The sequence below is a fragment of the Perognathus longimembris genome, chromosome 7 (genome assembly GCF_023159225.1).
Source record: "Perognathus longimembris pacificus isolate PPM17 chromosome 7, ASM2315922v1, whole genome shotgun sequence".
Taxonomy (NCBI): domain Eukaryota; kingdom Metazoa; phylum Chordata; class Mammalia; order Rodentia; family Heteromyidae; genus Perognathus; species Perognathus longimembris.
The window spans coordinates 74,831,649-74,849,382 of record NC_063167.1 but is presented as its reverse complement, the minus strand read 5'-3'; the positions used below and the strand labels follow the sequence as shown (position 1 = coordinate 74,849,382).

The window sequence follows — 17,734 nt, the reverse complement described above, 5'->3', positions numbered from 1 at the left end:
TGATGCATTTCTTATCCCAATTTGTGACAGTATAATTTCCTATCAAATCCTAGCTTTGTTATTTGATTAATCATTTAGTGTTTTATTGCTTGTGTTTTAAAAATATAAAAATATTGGGCACTTACTAGAATTAGATATTCTGTCTCTTCATTGTGTTGAGACTGCCTTTCAATAAAAGAAAAATATTGAATTCATTACAAATATTGTCACATGTGACAAATAAAGCCTCAGAGATCTGGATAAAGTAGTAAACTGTCTTTCTCTGAGAGTAAATTTGTTGTTGAAACAATGATAAGCAATCATACATTCCTCATGTCCCCTGTTGAAAAATACTTGTAAATATCTACAATTGGCCAATTTTCTAATTGATTTTTTTCTTTTTCTTTTTCTCTTTCTTTTTTTTTTTTTTCTTTTTCTTTTCCTTTGGTCCTGGGCACTGTCCTTGAGCTCTTCAGCTCAAGGCTAGCACTATATCACTTGAGTCACAGCTCCTCTTCTGATTTTCTGGTGGTTAATTGGAGATAAGAGTCTCACAGATTTTCCTGCCTGGGCTGGATTTGAACCCGATCTTCAGATCTTAGCCTCCTGAGTAGCTAGGGTTTCAAGCAGCCACTGGTGCTGGCCTAATTGATTTTTTTTTTTTTGTCAGTCCTGGACTTTGGACTCAGGGCCTGAGCACTATCCCTGGCTTCTTTTTGCTCAAGGCTACCACTCTGCCACTTGAGCCACAGCACCACTTCTGGCTATTTTCTATATATGTGGTGCTGGGGAATCGAACCCAGGGCTTCATGTATATGAGACAAGCGTTCTTGCCACTAGACCATATTCTCAGCCCCTAATTGATTTTTTAAATTGAAGCATTATGATTTTAATAATAATGATTAAATATATACATGAAATCAGATAACCCAAGGGAGATCTTACTTGTAGCTTTAATATTTTATTTTTTCTTAAATTGAGAGAATCATTGTTCATGCTTGCCTTATTTTCATAGATAAGTTTTGCTTATGAAGAAGGATACCTAAGTGTATTACATAACTGAAAACATTTTGGGACTGTAGAGAAGAAAACAATTAGTATCTTTTCCTCACTCACTGCAATGTTCATGGCTGATATACTCACAAGAGAAGATGAAATGATAAGAGAAAAGCAAAATATATTTATTTAATCAAAGTTTTACATGCCATTGAGGTTTCAAAAATGGAGATCCAAAGATCCAAATAGTTTCTTTCTTCTGAAGAGAAGTTTACTATTATATGTGTGGTTTTATGCTAAGTATGATGAAAGACGTAGATAGTTGTGAATAAATGACTGCCTAAAAAGAGTATTACCTATTGATAAAAGCTGAAACTTAGCAAGGTCAGTTTGTTCAGATTTTTCTTGGCCTAAATATTTGTGTATCAATCCTTCCTCTAGGAGGTATGGTAGGAACTCTTAAGTGTTCTATGACCTACTTTCAGGCAGCTTAGGTAGGTCAGAATATTACTCTGCTTCACACAGAAAGGCAAGTTATAGTAACCTTGCTTCTGAGACCTTCTCCATCTCCTTTGTCTTAGAGTGTTTGGGGGTAGTATTTTATGAAGTCTGCCTTAAATTTCTCAGGAAAGGACCTTAGCATAATGTATGCTGTTTTCTAAACTTGATTATGTCTTCTTGTTCAATATCCTTCAGTAACTTTGCCATTATTCTTAGAATAAAATGAAAATTCTCACCAGAGCCCACAGAATCCTACTAAATACCTCCCTGCCTGCTTTTCTGACTTCAACTTTTCCCCTCGTTCATTCTTCTGTCTCCATATTGGCTCTGGGTTTTTTAATTACACCTTGTTTGTTCTCATTCAGGTCCTTTATACAGTCTGTTTCTTGTTCTTGGAACACTTCTCAAGTATTTCACATGGCCTGCACCTTTATTTCATTCAAACCTCTGTTAAATACGAATTGCTCAGCAGTTTATATATTAGCTTATTTAAATTTACTGAAAGGCAATTATTTCTGTGATGCAATTTTTGTTGCTTTCCTTGTTCTTGGAGAAGATAATGTCTTTATTTTGAAAGTCAGGGTGACTATATTATTCCTTTATATTATAAGTTATATAGCAGTATATCAGAAATACATATAAGACTTAGTTAAAATATTTTTTTAAAACCTTACATTCTCTTGATCCTTTCTCAGCTTTACTTTTCTTGATAGTAGCTTTCAATACCTGAAACTTTTAGTATTTGTTTGTTGATTACTTTTTTAAACTATTTGCTTATTAAGTAAAATATAAATACTATAGAAGAGGAAAATACACTGCTGTGACCCTAGTAGATAAACCTCTAGAATAGTGCATAAAGTATAATAAGCATTCTTCCTTGATGGGCTGACTGATGAATGGGTAATGAACTATTTGCAATCCAAAGCCAGCCTGGGAAGGAAATTGATAATACTCCAATTAGCCACCAAAAACACCTGAAATAGAACGGTGGCACAAGTGGGAGAGTGCTAGCCTTGAGCACAAAAGCTCAGGGGCAGCTCCCTGACCCTGAGTTCAAGCCCCAGGAACAGCACACACACAAAAATGTCTAAGAAAATTAGAAAAGACTTCAAGAACTTTAGCAAACTCACTAAATATCAAACTGCCATGCAGTGTTTCCCAAGCCAATACCTCTAAGGTGTGTGTGTGTGTTTTGTATTAAGGACTGAAGGTTATGCTACTTACTCTGCTGTGAACTATCTTAGTTTTTCTGGACTATACCATGGGGTAGACTGAAAATTGTAATTAGCAGGATACACTTATTAGTGGTCTACTGATCCATGTCTGTTAGTGAATGTGGAGTAATAGTGCTTCCAGGTAGAAATGGTCAATGTGTTCAGATAGGAAGTAAATACAGAAATTATCAACTAAAACAGGTTTATGTGGTTGTTCAATGAAGTACAAACAGGAAGGAGAGGCAAGACTGGGGATTTGTAACAAATTTTGTAGGAGTATTTGATTATATGCTTTGAGCATAAATATCTTTGACAAAAGTTTAAAGTAGAAAAAAAATAAAGTTGTTTCGATATTGGAAGACAAACAGCAATTCCTTTGACATGGAGCAAATTACTTAGCCTCTACTCTTCAGTTTCCCAACCTGTATATGAAAATGAACTTTTTATGTACTTTATTATATCATCTTGAGAATTAACTAGATAATACCTATATATCATTTCAAATGCTGTATGTGGAAAATCTTATTTTATTACTTATTAAATGTTTTTATTTATATATTGTTACTATTAGAAACATTTCTATGGCATATTTAATAACAAATTCTATTTTGCCTTATTTCCCTGTTTTACTAAAAATATTTTTTTATTATTGAACAGAATTATGTTTGAAAAATCTTAATGACTTGTCATCCCTGGACTTGATAAAGATGGATGGAGATGTTAATTTCAAACCAACAGGTAATGTTTCTTTTTTTTGTTTTGTCTTGGGTTTTTTGTTTGTTTGTTTGTTTTGGCCAGTCCTGGGGCTTGGACTCAGGGCCTGAGCACTGTCCCTGGCTTCTTTTTGCTTAAGGCTAGCACTCTGCCACTTGAGCCATAGTGCCGCTTCTGGCTGTTTTCTGTATATGTGGTGCTGGAGAATTGAACCCAGGGCCTCATGTATATGAGGCAAGCACCCTTGCCACTAGGCCATATCCCCAGCCCGACAGGTAATGTTTCTTACGATTGCTGGTAAATTTAATTATTGTTGATTTAATGTAAAATTTAAAAATGGTTCTACTCAAATTTAGATAATAGTAAAACTAAATTGTAATCCCCATTCTCAACCAAGAGTAGATGTTAAGAAAGTGTTATTAAAATGATTTTAAAATCATTTAAAGCTAATATAGAGAATGTTTATTTTTCCATTTTTTTCTTACAGAGTCAGGAAGATTGATGGCTTGGTATTATATTACATTTGAGACGGTGAAGAAATTTTGTACAATCAGTGGAAAAGAAACTTTATCAGATCTGGTAAGTTAATTTCACTAGAAAATAAATAGGTAGTGATATAGTACAAAAACTATTGGAGAGAAAACTACTATGTATACTTGATATAATTTATTATTGAACAAGACAAAAGGAAAGCATTTCTAACTATATCTCCTTCAGTATATCTCCATCATAAGACATGAAATATGTCTTAAGAGTATATTTGGTTTTCAATTGCATTTTTTATCAGCTGAGAAAGTTTATATACATACTCAAAATAGGTATAATAACTACCTTACAACTTAACTGATAACGCTAATTAACTTGGTAGTAACAAATATGTGAGAGAGATTCCAGGACAATGTGGCATGATATATTAGGAAAGTCTGGTATGAATAAAGGAAAATGAGTTGAAATCTAGAGCTGTGGCAACATTTCCCTAAATCTTTTGCACCAGCATAGTAATAACAGTTGAAATAAAATAGTATCGATGATAGTCCAGAAAAAAGAAATGATTAAAGTGATGAGAATAATAAGTTATGTTAAATGTCAACAGTGGGGACAGTTTTGTACCTGTAGCAGCCACATCAAAGGCTTATTCTTTTTTGAATAATTACTTATTTATTGTCAAAGTGATGTACAGAGGGGTTACAGTTTCATACATAAGGCAGTGAGTACATTTCTTGTACAATTTGTTATCTCCTCCCTCATTTCCCCCCTCCCCTCTTCCTCTCCCTCCATGAGTTGCTCAGTTGGTTTACACCAAATGGTTTTGTAAGTATTGCTGTTCTTTCTTGCTTGCTTGTTTGCTTGCTTTTTTTTTACTGTCCCTGAGCTTTTGTGCTCAAGGCTAGTGCTCTACCACTTTGAGCCACAGTGTCACTTTCAGTTATCTAGTGGTTAGCTAGAGATAAGAGTCTCACAGACTTTCTTTCCCTGGGCTGGCTTTGAACTGTGATCCTCAGATCTCAGTCTCTTGAGTAGCTAGGATTACAAGTATGAGCCACCAGAGCCCAGCCACAGTCATATTCTTGGTGGTTTTTTTTTGTTTGTTTTTTGTTTTTTATGCCAGTCCTGGGCCTTGGACTCAGGGCCTGAGCACTGTCCCTGGCTTCTTTTTGCTCAAGGCTAGCACTCTGCCACTTGAGCCACAGTGCCACGTCTGGCCATTTTCTATATATGTGGTGCTGGGGAATTGAACCCAGGGCTTCATGTATACGAGTCAAGCACTATTGCCACTAGGCCATATTCCCAGCCCACAGTCATATTCTTAATGCCTGCTGTCTACATTGATTGTTTCTCCTTTTGCTGGAAACATGAATGTGAAACAAGAAACTTGTAAAACAAAATTTTTATTCTCAGATTTAAATGATTGTATTTAATTTTAAACATCTATATTGATTAGTATGGTCAGGTATTATACTAAGGATTGCGTAAGAGATGTTAGTTGTTATTAAGGAATCAGATGAACAAAATTTTATGAAAGATAAAAGGTTAATATTTTCATGTAAATATTCATCATTTAGAAGAAAATAAGAGTATAAAATATCCAATACTAGCAATGACTAGTCTGATCTTTAGTTTAACAAGAAAACTAGAACAAATGTTAGTTCGATCTTACAGATACAGGAAACAAAGCACGGAGTGTGCTTACTAGTCAACTGACAGATCTATTCTGTAAAATCCAAATTTCTTTTTATCTAAAACCTTATTTTCTGTTACTGAACAATTGGAATTATGACTGGTAAGCCCTTCTATAGAAGGGCATAAAGGAGGAAAAAAAAGAACAGTATTGTGTGCTTATTACTATGCGTTAGGCACTGGGTTAAATATTGTAAATTGTGTCTTTCTAATCTGTCCAATCTAATTGGTATAGTTCTAATGTCTGATCACATCATTAAAGCACAATATATAAAGCAGGTTTTGAACTGTTAATAAAACCATAGTGTCTCCAGGAAGCATGAAAAACAAGTAAATTTAGAGAAGTAAACGCAAGAAAAGAAGTTAAAATTAACTTTATTAAGCAGACAAATTCTTAAATTCTATAGGTCACAATGATAGCCAGCTGTAATGAATTTCTAGATGTACAGTTAAGGATAAATGAAAAGAAAACACTGAATACTTTGAACAAAAGTCCAAATCGGATAACTATCAGGTACAGAAATTACATATATTTAAAATAACTGTATGATATTTTACTTAAAATAAGTCATAAAAGTTTTTTCCATATGTTTTTATTTCTAGATTTCCAATGGAAGGAAAAATTAAAACAAGAGAAATGAAAGTTAATTGGTAATAATAATAATTTTTAATATCTTAGTGTATTGCCTACTAGTTCCTAGTTTGTATTAATGAAGGTTTACTTCTAGTTGATTGGCAATTATTCTACTTCTGCCCCCAAATTTCTAGGATTTCAGGTGTGCACCACCACACTTGTTTTCTTTTTAGCTTTCAAACATGTTTTCAATTTATTTCACATAATACAAAAATATATTTCCATTAAAATAATGGGACAGATTGTAGATGTGAAATTAATTTCAGGGATTTTTAGACTAGGGTTAGGAGATGAAGGAGAATGAGGGAAGGTGTGACATCAATCAGGATGCATTGTACTCACAAATTGTTATGTTGAATTGAAAGTCCTTTGTCCAACTACTTAAGTAATAACTAAAAAATTCAAAACACAACTTTCAGACAAATTAAAATGAATTGTAGTGGCTAGTGGTGTAGCTCCGTGGTAGAGCACTTTCCTAACATGTGTAAGTCCTTGGTTTCAATTACCAGTACCACACCAAAAAAAAGTGAATATTTTTAATAATAAACTTTTTTTTTTTGCCAGTCTTGGTGCTCAGGGCCTGAGCACTGTTCCTGGCTTCATTTTGCTCAAGGCTAGCACTCTACCACTTGAGCCACAGCACCATTTCTGGCTTTTCTTTTTCTTTCTTTCTTTTTTTTTTGCCAGTCCAGGGGCTTGGACTCAGGGCCTGAACACTGTCCCTGGCTTCTTTTTGCTCAAGGCTAGCACTCTGCCACTTGAGCCACAGTGCCACCTCTGGCCGTTTTCTGTATATGTGGTGCTGGAGAATTGAACCCAGGGCTTCATGTATACAAGGCAAGCAGTCTTGCCACTAGGCCATATCCCCAGCCCAATAATAAACTTTTTAAAGAATGTGTTCTGTTGAGATGAAAAGTAAACAATAGAAAAAATGTTCTGCTTGTGTTTATCATCAGGAGCTTTCAACTTAGCTTGAATGATATCCATGCATATAAAAATAATATCCACCATTAAAACAAATGTAATAAATGTATTTAAATGATAGTGACAGTCTAGACTAGACAAATAATGAAAGCAAACACCTGAGATGAGGAATGCATATGTTATAGTGGATTACTATTCTTCTAATAATGTGAAGTATATAGATGAGTACAGGACTAAAAATTTCACTTTTCTACCTACTTTGAAATCACAAATGCAATAGTATTAGTTTCTTCTATGCAAAGTGCTTTGTTTTCTAAGTATTTAGGTACTAGTACTGAGGTCATTTAAAGTGTAATGAGCTCATTTTTAATGTAGCATAATAAAACCAACTAGCCAATTAATTTTCTTCCTTAGCTAGAGATTCTTTCTTTGGGGTATTTCCTGTCATCTCATTGAATTTTATCTTCCAATATGCTTATAAAACAGTCTTCTTAATAAATGTATGCAATTCATCATATCTTGAACATAGAAGCTAATATTCTATTTCTTAGCTGTATTTCTCTGGCAGTTCACATTTCTTTAGAAATCACAGAGAACTAAGAGATTATATAGTCCAAACGTGGCATTTTACAAATGAATCAGTAACGTTTGGGTAAGTTATGACTTAGCCAAGTATATTGTTACATTAAAGACTAAGTTAGATCTAGAACCTGGGGCTCTCAATTCACTTATTGGGTTGTTGTTGTTTTTTTTGTATACTCTGTGAATGAAATCAAAGTATTTCCCCATAAACATTTCATTTGAAATTGTAATGCTTTTCTGTACTCTGCTTAAAATTGGATAATACATTCTTTGGTTAAGGCTGTCAGATTTAAAAATTAATGAGTTATAATTGATTTTATACATACCAACCACTATAATCTCCCACTTTTGTACATCTTATTTGAGTATTGCGAAGCAGGGAGTATGCATATATGTATAGTTATTATGCAGAATTTACATGTAGACTTTGGTAGGTGATGATGCCTAACTTAGCACTTTCATATGTATACATTCTTGTTTTGCTGAATTTCAGATCTTTTCTTCTTTAAGTAGACATTAGAAGAGGGAGAGAAAAAGATTGAACTTTTAGAGGTTGGGAAAGGAAGTCAACAATAATACAGATCAAGGCAGATATAATTTTTCAATCAATAATGTTAAATACTATGGGCAGCTTTTCAAAGGAAACAATGAAATCTCTTTTCCCCTCAGTCTTATTCAGGCCCAGCTAGGATGCATTCCTATACAAGATTTTGCTTTGACACAAGATACCTCGAAGATTTTCAGAAATGGCTCACGAATTGCAAGATGTATGTTTCAGGGTAGTGGATTTTCAGTATTTTCTCAGTATACTAGCATACTGGGCTTAACATTGGAAACTTTTTTTTCAGGGCTGTCAGATTTTGTAGCTGCTCAAGAAAAGAGGTTTGCTGTGCTATTGAATAGTCTGATTTTAGCTAAATGTTTTAGGTGTAAACTTTGGGAGAACTCTCTGTATGTATCCAAACAGCTGGAAAAAATTGGTAAGTACTGAAATCAGCAAACACTTTGTCATTATCTGAAAATTGTGTCTTATATTTCACTGCTGAGAAATCATTCTGTGATGAATATAGAACTTAAAAAATGTGTTTTGTGGACCAAAATAAACTATTTTGAAAGTCTGATTTTAATTTGCTCTTGCTTAAATGATTACATTTGAAATCAACTAAGTAGTTCATGAGAAACCTCATTTAATACTCTTTTTAAAAAATTTTATTCTCATACTGGTAGTGATCTTTTGTTCCAATTATTGGTTAATTAAATCTCTTCTCTGACTCATATTTTGCTTTGTTTTCAATGACAAAATACAAAACTAGGAATCCTGGCTGTTTTAAATTATTTACAGAAAATTACGTTCTTTATGTGTATTTTAACTTTTTCTATTTTCAGTAATAGATTTTCATTGTTAGTCTCTTGACAAAAGATTAAATATCTCATTTATGAAAACTGGAATCAGGCTCAAGGATTCTGGAATTATCCAGATTTTATCTTTGACTTTCTGATCCTACTCCTTAAATTGCTAGCATTCTAAAAGGAAGGCTCAACTTCTACTGAAGTTGTGAGAAATCAAATGTCACATTCATCTTACAAACACAATTTTGTTCTAAACTGGCAAGGAGGTTTCATTCAACATTTGGAAAGTGGCACCTTATAGAATAATTTAAAATTAAGTTAAATAATTATTAGTAAGTTTTATTATTCTTGAAAAAGCCAGCCTTTTAAGGATATTGTTAAGTGTGGACACCTGTTGCATTCTATCCTCCTCAGATTATCAAATATTAACCTGCTAATCACACAAACTAAGTACAGCTGAACATAAAAAAGCAAATATTTCTTAGAAAAAGTATTGATGGGGGAGCTGGGAATATGGCCTAGTGGCAAGAGTGCTTGTCACATATACATGAAGCCCTGGGTTCGATTCCTCAGCACCACATATATAGAAAAGGCCAGAAGAGGCACTGTGGCTCAAGTGGCAGAGTGCTAGCCTTGAGCAAAAAGAAGCCAGGACAGTGCTTGGGCCCTGAGTCCAAGCCCCTGGACTGGCAAAAAAAAAAAAAAAAGTATTAATAGGAAACAAATCTAAACAAAAGGTAAATTTAAGTGCTTATGGAACATGATAAAGAGAAACTAATACTAATTGATTTTGACAGAAAATATAAACTTCCAAAAGCTGAAAGTCAGAAAAGGTCTTGAGGAAAATGAACATTAAAATATATTCATTTGAATACTGGAATATTAAAAAAATGTTCATTTGAATACTGGAAGCTTTGTCTTAAGAATGGGTAAGATGCCCAGGCATTGGCAACTCCTGTCTATAATCCTAGAAAATCAGAAGGCTGAGATTGAGGATTGTTTTTTGAAGTTATCCTGGGCAGAAAAGTCTGTGAGACTCCATCTCCAATTAACAAGCAAAAAATGGGGCTGGAAATATGGCTCAAATGGTAGAACATCAGCTTTACCAAACAAGCTCAGTAAAAATACCAGGCCCTGAGATCAAGTAAATAAATAAATGTAAGAGAAATTCCCAAGAATAGTTTAAAAACTAGTGATGTTACACCTTTATCAGTATTTTATTTCCTTTATACAAAGAGATAATGTTTTGGAATTAAAGCATCAGTTCTTAAAATATCCTGTTTTCACCAAAATTCTGGTAGTGTTGCTGTAGCTCAAGTTGGGAGAGCATCGGCATTCGGCAAAATATGGTATGGCAGAGCGGCCCAGTCCCTAAATTCAAGCCCCAGTACAAAATAAAAACTCCAAAAAAAAACCTCTTTAATGACTGGTGAAATTTATTCATATGGGTATGTCAACTTAAAATTTCAGTGTCTGAAAGCATAAGGAAACAACAAAGGTACAAAGGAAAAATATAATTGACATACTTAAGGAGCAAAAGAAACAGGAGCAGAGAGTATGCAGCAAGAGGAGAGTAGTGATAAATTAAATGGGAGGGTTAACTGTAGGGAATTCAGCCATGGTAAAGAAATTGAAACATCATTTTAAATGCAGTGGGAAAGTATTTGAAGTTTTAGGCAGCAAAGAAAAATTATCTGGCTTGGTACACACAGACTGTATTTTTAAGACAGACATACTCAGCCATAACTTTGAAGTCATGTGTCTATCCTTGAATCATGTTGCTTTTTATCAACACAGTTATGGTATATATGCTAGAGTTTGCTGTATGGAAATGAACATTAAAGAGTTAAGAATACTAGAAGCCGTGTTTTTAAAATGACTAAGAGAAATTCCACAATAGCCAAAATATGGAAACAACCCAGATGCCCCTCCACAGACGAATGGATCCAAAAAATATGGTACTTGTACACAATGGAATACTACATAGCGATTAGGAATGGTGAAATATTGTTATTCGCAGGGAAATGGTCAGAACTCGAACAAATAATGTTGAGTGAGACAAGCCTAGAACACAGAAAACAAAGGGGCATGATCTTCCTGATATATGACTGTTAACAAAGGGAGATGGAGAGACAGTAGAGACCAAGTCTGTGAACACTGTATATGTTCTTGATACATTGTATATTGCATATGTGCCTACCTGACCTAGACAAGGGATGGAAAAACAGGTTGTAAGATATCACAAGAAATGTACACACTGCCCTACTATGTAACTGCACCCTCTTTGCATAACACCTTGTAAAAAAATTTATGTTCAATTAATAAAAAAAAGAGAAATTCTTTAGACTAGTTAGGAGATAAGGGTAGATGTATAATAAAACTAAAGGTTAAATCATAATGTAGATCATGGCAGAAACACTTGCAGAAGAGATTACTGTCACACAGAGAAGTAAGAAGAAAAGGACTAGAAGAGTTTCCATTCTCTTGGAAGCTTACTCACTCTTACCAACTCCAACCCATTCCACCATGCCTCTTAGGAACTTAGAGGTCAAGAAGTCAATTACTTTCCATCAGGCTTACTTCCTAAAGTTCTACCACCTCAACACTGACACACCAAAGACCAAGCCTCTAGTATATAGACCTTTGGGAGACACTCAAACAATATGCTAAATATAACAGTTGTATATTTTATGAATCTTCTTAAAGCTTTATTTTATTCATTTTTGTGTTGCTGGAGATTGAACCCGGGCATCATATGAGGAAGCAAGCATTCTGTCACAGAGCTATATTCCTCAGCCCCCAAAATATTTTTACTAATATTTATTAATGTAGGTGTATTTAAGTATATGTTTCATTTAAAGTGGATTATTTAAAAATTGTTCTCCGATTAATTTTTCACAGGTATAACATTGTCAAATGCAATGGTAAATGCAGGTTTGACTTCCTTTAAAAAAATAGAATCAACAGATCCAAGAGAACTTGAACTGGTAAGTAGTATTCATTTATTCCTGTTACCTAAGCCCAATTTAAATTCTAAAACCCAACTTTTACGTCTTTATTTATAGAAAAGTATTTTCTTTTCCATAGTCATAAATATTTTAAGTCACCAAGATTTAGAGTATTTAATTATTGAACACTATTTAATAATTATTGAAACTATTGATTCTAGAACTGTAGATGTGGCTCAGGTGGTAGAATACCTATATAGAAACTGGGAAGGCATGAGTTCAAATCCTAGTACCACTCAAACAAATGAACAAATATATATATATATATATATATATTTTTTGACCCAAGTGCAGGTGGCTCACACCTGTAATCCTAGCTACTCAGGAGGATGAAATATGTGGATTGTTGTTCAAAGCCAGCATGGGCAGGAAAGTGTATGAGACGCTCTAATTAACCATCAGAAAACCAGAAGTGGAACTGTGGCTCAAAGTGGTAGAGTGCTTGCCTTAAGCAAAAGAGCTCAGGGACAGTGCCTAGTCCATGAGTACAAGCCTCTTGACTGACAGAAAAAAAATACTGAAAGAGTTGTAAGTATGTAATGAGAAAATAATGACTTTAATATTTTCCCATTTCAGATTTTAAGTAGACACCCCCCTTTTGGAACACAAATAAAAGAAGCTGTGATGTATCTACCAAAGTATGAACTTGAAGTAGAACAGGTAAATATTTTTTGTTTCTTAAATGTCTGGATTATTTCTTAAGAGTAAATCTACCTGTAATTGGTATGAATAGTAAGGTTATTTTTAAACACTTTTTTATGCCTATCCTTTTTTGAAGATTGCAAGATACAGTAATATGATGGCGGAAATATTAGTAACCCTGACGTTAAGAAACTTTGAACAGCTACAGACTAAACGAACAGCACCAGATTTTCATTATGTCACCTTAATCATAGGTGATTCAGACAATCAGGTTGTTTTTAAGCACAAAATTATGTAAGTAATAAAGCTCATGTATTCACATATATTAATATTAACTATAAGTCATGTTAGTATATAGTAGATATATATATTCTAGATGGACCTCATCAATGCAACTTGAAATCAACTATAGTTAAGAAAATTATGGTCAAACTAGCTTCATTGCAGGGAATGCATGCAATCATAACATTCAGTGTACATATGTGAAAAAGGAAGTGGAAAACTTGATATCACTCATGGTGGGGAGGATACATAGGATAGGAAAAAATAATGGGAGACTGATGAAAATATACTGGACATGTAAGTGGACATATTAAATTGTAACCCTGATTACAGATATGTACATTTGAATATTAAAACTAAAAAAATATAAGGGTCACTCTGTTAGTATTTTATTTTCCCTCAGAATTTAGGGGAAGTAGTTTTCAGTACCCACTTTACTATTAGAGAAGACTAATCAGGAGTGATCAGCCCTTAAATATTAGTATTTTAGTGTCTAGATTATTGTTTATATTTTTCAGGGATTCTGTTATGCTGAAAGCTGGAAACTGGGTTAAAAAAATTGATGTGAAGAGAGCTCTCATATCTGAAGATCTTAGCATAAATCTAATTAGCTCTGATTTTGGTAAGTTAAATAATGAAGATATAGTTGTAAAAATATGATAGCTTTGAAAATAATTTCCTTTATGGTAATACAGATAAACAATAGAATTGTATTATACAAAATAATACATTTAGATAATATAAATAAAGTTTAGGGTAAACATCATCTACTTAGATCTGGAAAACAGAACATGGATCAGGATTGTAGTTCAAATTAGAGTTGTTCAGTTATAGACATTTCCAACATAAATTTCAATTGTTATAGAAGCATTTTTATGAAAATTTATATATTCACTTTTATTTGTCAAACTTTTTCCTGCTTTTAAGCATGTTTTTGTTTCTTGGAATTCTTATCCCTAGAGTTAAAATAATATGAGATATAAAAAGAAATGGCCAGGAGTTGGTGGCTCATGCCTGTAATCCTAGCTACTCAGGAGGCTGAGATCTGAGGATCATGGTTTGAACCCAGGCAAGAAAGTCTCTTTTGCTAGGTAATTATCTCTAATTATCTAATTATCTAATTATCTAATTATCTAATTATCTCTAATTACCTAGCAAAAAGCTGGTTGTGAAACTGTGGAAGAGCACTGGCTGTGAGCAAAAAAAGCTCAGGAACAGTGCCCAGGCCCTGAGTTCAAGTCCCAGGAGTGACACAAATAAAGAAAGGGGGCAGGGGGGAAGGAAGGAAGAAAAGAAGGAAGGAAGGAAGTATTCTCGTATATCACTTTATTTATGACTTTTTTGCTTTCCAGTTGGACTTGATATTCAGCAGAAGTTTACAGTCTTTTACTTAGGACCCAAGAGCTTTGGAAGTCAAGTAATTATGCAGAGAAAGTCAGAAGCAGATATTTCCCATTCTGAACATCCAGATAGATCCACTGTAGTAGGATCTTGTAAAGGTAAAATCTCTATTAATTTCTATAATTCCTATTTTATATTAAAACATCGATAAGGCCAGGGAAGAGTATCACAATATATATATACTGCTTCACTCAATTAGGGATACTCTGAAATTAGACATTTAAGTGTCATGCATTAATAGTGTGTTGGTGTATGGAATCTCTCTTGTAGTTAATATGTCTCTATCTGAAATGGTATTTAGGTCAGAAAGTATTTGATTATTCTTTTATATACATTTTCCTTTTCTATACTTAATTCTAATGACCATTATCAAAAAGAGAATATGTACAAAAATCTGTAGATTTGATAAAGCAGACTAGAATGACAATTAGTTTTCTTACTATGGGAATTTCCAAAGACATACAGAAGTATATAATGAACTGTTAGATACTGATTAACCAACTTAAGCAGTGATCAACTCACAGATAAAGTTATTTTGCTCAAAGCTTGCTTCAATTTCCCTTGTTCATCTTTTTTTTTTTTTGCCAGTCCTGGGCCTTGGACTCAGGGCCTGAGCACTGTCCCTGGCTTCTTCCCGCTCAAGGCTAGCACTCTGCCACTTGAGCCACAGCGCCGCTTCTGGCCGTTTTCTGCATATGTGGTGCTGGGGAATCGAACCTAGGGCCTCGTGTATCCGAGGCAGGCACTCTTGCCACTAGGCTATATCCCCAGCCCCTTGTTCATCTTTTAAAGCAAATCTCAAGTATGATATCATGTTAGACAGTGAAGCAGTGAAAATTATTCTATAATGAGATATAAGTATACAGCCACAAGAAAATAATATTTATACAGATATATAATCACAGTTATTAATTTTGTATTAATATAAATTAATACAACTATTTTGGAAGTAATAGTATTTATAAAGCTTTGTAGTAGTATTTATAAAGCTTAGCATGCACATTTTCTATGATAGAGCAATTCTTTTTCTAGGAAGGCACTAGATAGAAGTATGAATATATGTTCACAAAAAGACATTTTTTAAAAAGTCATTGTATACATATTTGTATATAAAAAAGGAAAAGATGTGTGGCTGGGGATATGGCCTAGTGGCGAGAGAGCTTGCCTCGTATACATGAGGCCCTGGGTTCGATTCCCCAGCACCACATATACAGAAAACAGCCAGAAAGTGGCGCTGTGGCTCAAGTGGCAGAGTGCTAGCCTTGAGCGGGAAGAAGCCAGGGACAGTGCTCAGGCCCTGAGTCCAAGGCCCAGGACTGGCCAAAAAAAACAAACAAACAAACAAAAAAAGGAAAAGAATTTGTGTGGATTTCAGTGATATTTTTCCTTTTACAGGTGACTTCCACATCAAAGAAGTAGGCTATAGTTGTTTTATTTATACTAAAGATTCTCAAATCTCCATTCTGGCCACAATTTTCTGACTCCAAAAGTATCAGGAAACTCTTATACAATCTAAAGTTGAAATTCCCAAAAGGGAAGAAATATCTCAGTTTAAGAAAGAATTTAGGGGATTGGAGGCATGGTCCCCGTAGGTAGAGCACTAGCCAATGAGTGAAAGCACTAGGTACTAAGTTCAAGTTCCAGTCTTGGACCAGAAAAATCAATAATTAAAAAGAAGATAATTTACACTGGGCATTGGCATCTTACACCTGTAATCTAAGATACTTTGGAAGTCTGAGATCAGAATGATCTTGATTCCAGGACAACACAGGCAAAAGTTTATGAAACTCTATTTACATTTGTGGCATGCATATGTCATTCATACTAAGTCTTGAATCCTAAAATAGGTAATGATGCTTCAGGTGTTGTTCAGGCAAAAAGTGAGGCTGTACCTCAAAACAACCAGGGCAAAAAGGGATTGAAAAGGGTTTAGCAGTAGAATGTATTCCTAGCAAGTAGGAGCCCTAAATTCAAGCCAAGACAATTTGGGATTAGGACTGCAGTAGGATAGTATACACTCAGAACTGTGATATCAGATGGTCCTCTTTTACCTTAGGAAGAGAGAATCAAAGACAGCTGGACTGTGAAAGAAAGAGAAAAGGAAAACAGGGGTACAGAGTGAAGCAGAGGTGAGAATGCCAGGCTGAGAGGTCTGATGGCTTTCCACTTCCTACTTCTAATCTACAAGAAAACTAAGCTGCATTAGTGCTTTTGGATTCTGTGAGATACTTATGTTCACATATTTTTCTGTCCAATATTAGCTCTTTGTTTAAAATAGCTTGAATTGTTTCTGTTATTGATGCTGCTGTGAAAGCTTGGATGTCTGCTATACTTTCTACTTAGCACGAGTCTTTTATAAGGGCAGAAGTTCCCCCACATAGTTAGCATAGTCCTATAGAAAGCAGACAGAAGATGTGTCCTATCAGAAAGGTAATATTTTATTATACATATACACATTTTTACATAAATACTTACACAGTTATTCTAAATCTTAAGAATTGATATACATCTGATTGTATAATTTAATTCTTTCATGAAAAGTCACAGATCCCCAAAGATAGATGAATAGATCTTTAAACATAACATACATAAACTATCTGTTGAAGAGTCCAATGATTTACCCTACTAAGATTGTGCCACAAAATTTGTGCTTTTTACTAAACAATACAAATTTAAGTCATTTTGGTCTCTTACCAGACCATGACATTAAATTACACAATACCTTGATAAATTCATCCAGTTGAAAATACTATAAGCAGAAAGTGCATTTTATATACTGAACTTACTGAACACCATAGATCAGTAACACAGCACCCACAAAGTCTGGTTGTTAACTCACACAGACATGGGACAGGTGGAGCTATGGCTCACTGCCACTGCCAGCATTGCAAGAGGGTAATGCACCATACAGCATTAACCTAGTAAAAGATCAAAACTCAAACATTTAAAGTTTGATTTCTATTGAATTCATGTCAATTTTCAATCAATGTAAAGTTGAAAATCATTAAGTTGGAGACTGTCTTATATTTGATTCAGATAATATATATATAGTTCAATACTATATATATGTATATCTATACACACATGCATATATATGTATACTTCAGTACAATTCTATTTTTTTTTTTTTTTGGCCAGTCCTGGGGCCTTGGACTCAGGGCCTGAGCACCATCCCTGGCTTCTTCCCGCTCAAGGCTAGCACTCTGCCACCTGAGCCACAGCACCCCTTCTGGCCGTTTTCCATATATGTGGTGCTGGGGAATTGAACCCAGAGCCTCATGTGTAGGAGTCAAGCACTCTTGCCACTAGGCCATATTCCCAGCCCCAGT

General features: G+C 34.3%; 1 protein-coding gene across 1 annotated transcript in view; it reads left to right on the top strand.

The window, feature by feature from the left end:
* The window catches only part of Hfm1 (helicase for meiosis 1), a 75,260-nt gene that overhangs the window by 30,078 nt on the left and 27,448 nt on the right, over positions 1 to 17,734 (top strand). Inside the window, exons 19-29 of the mRNA XM_048349973.1 lie at positions 3,348 to 3,428; positions 3,892 to 3,983; positions 5,990 to 6,096; positions 6,186 to 6,233; positions 8,392 to 8,489; positions 8,571 to 8,702; positions 11,974 to 12,059; positions 12,657 to 12,740; positions 12,859 to 13,016; positions 13,523 to 13,626; positions 14,357 to 14,503. Of these exons, the coding sequence (XP_048205930.1) occupies positions 3,348 to 3,428; positions 3,892 to 3,983; positions 5,990 to 6,096; positions 6,186 to 6,233; positions 8,392 to 8,489; positions 8,571 to 8,702; positions 11,974 to 12,059; positions 12,657 to 12,740; positions 12,859 to 13,016; positions 13,523 to 13,626; positions 14,357 to 14,503 (1,137 nt within the window). The remainder of the gene's footprint in view (positions 1 to 3,347; positions 3,429 to 3,891; positions 3,984 to 5,989; positions 6,097 to 6,185; positions 6,234 to 8,391; positions 8,490 to 8,570; positions 8,703 to 11,973; positions 12,060 to 12,656; positions 12,741 to 12,858; positions 13,017 to 13,522; positions 13,627 to 14,356; positions 14,504 to 17,734) is intronic.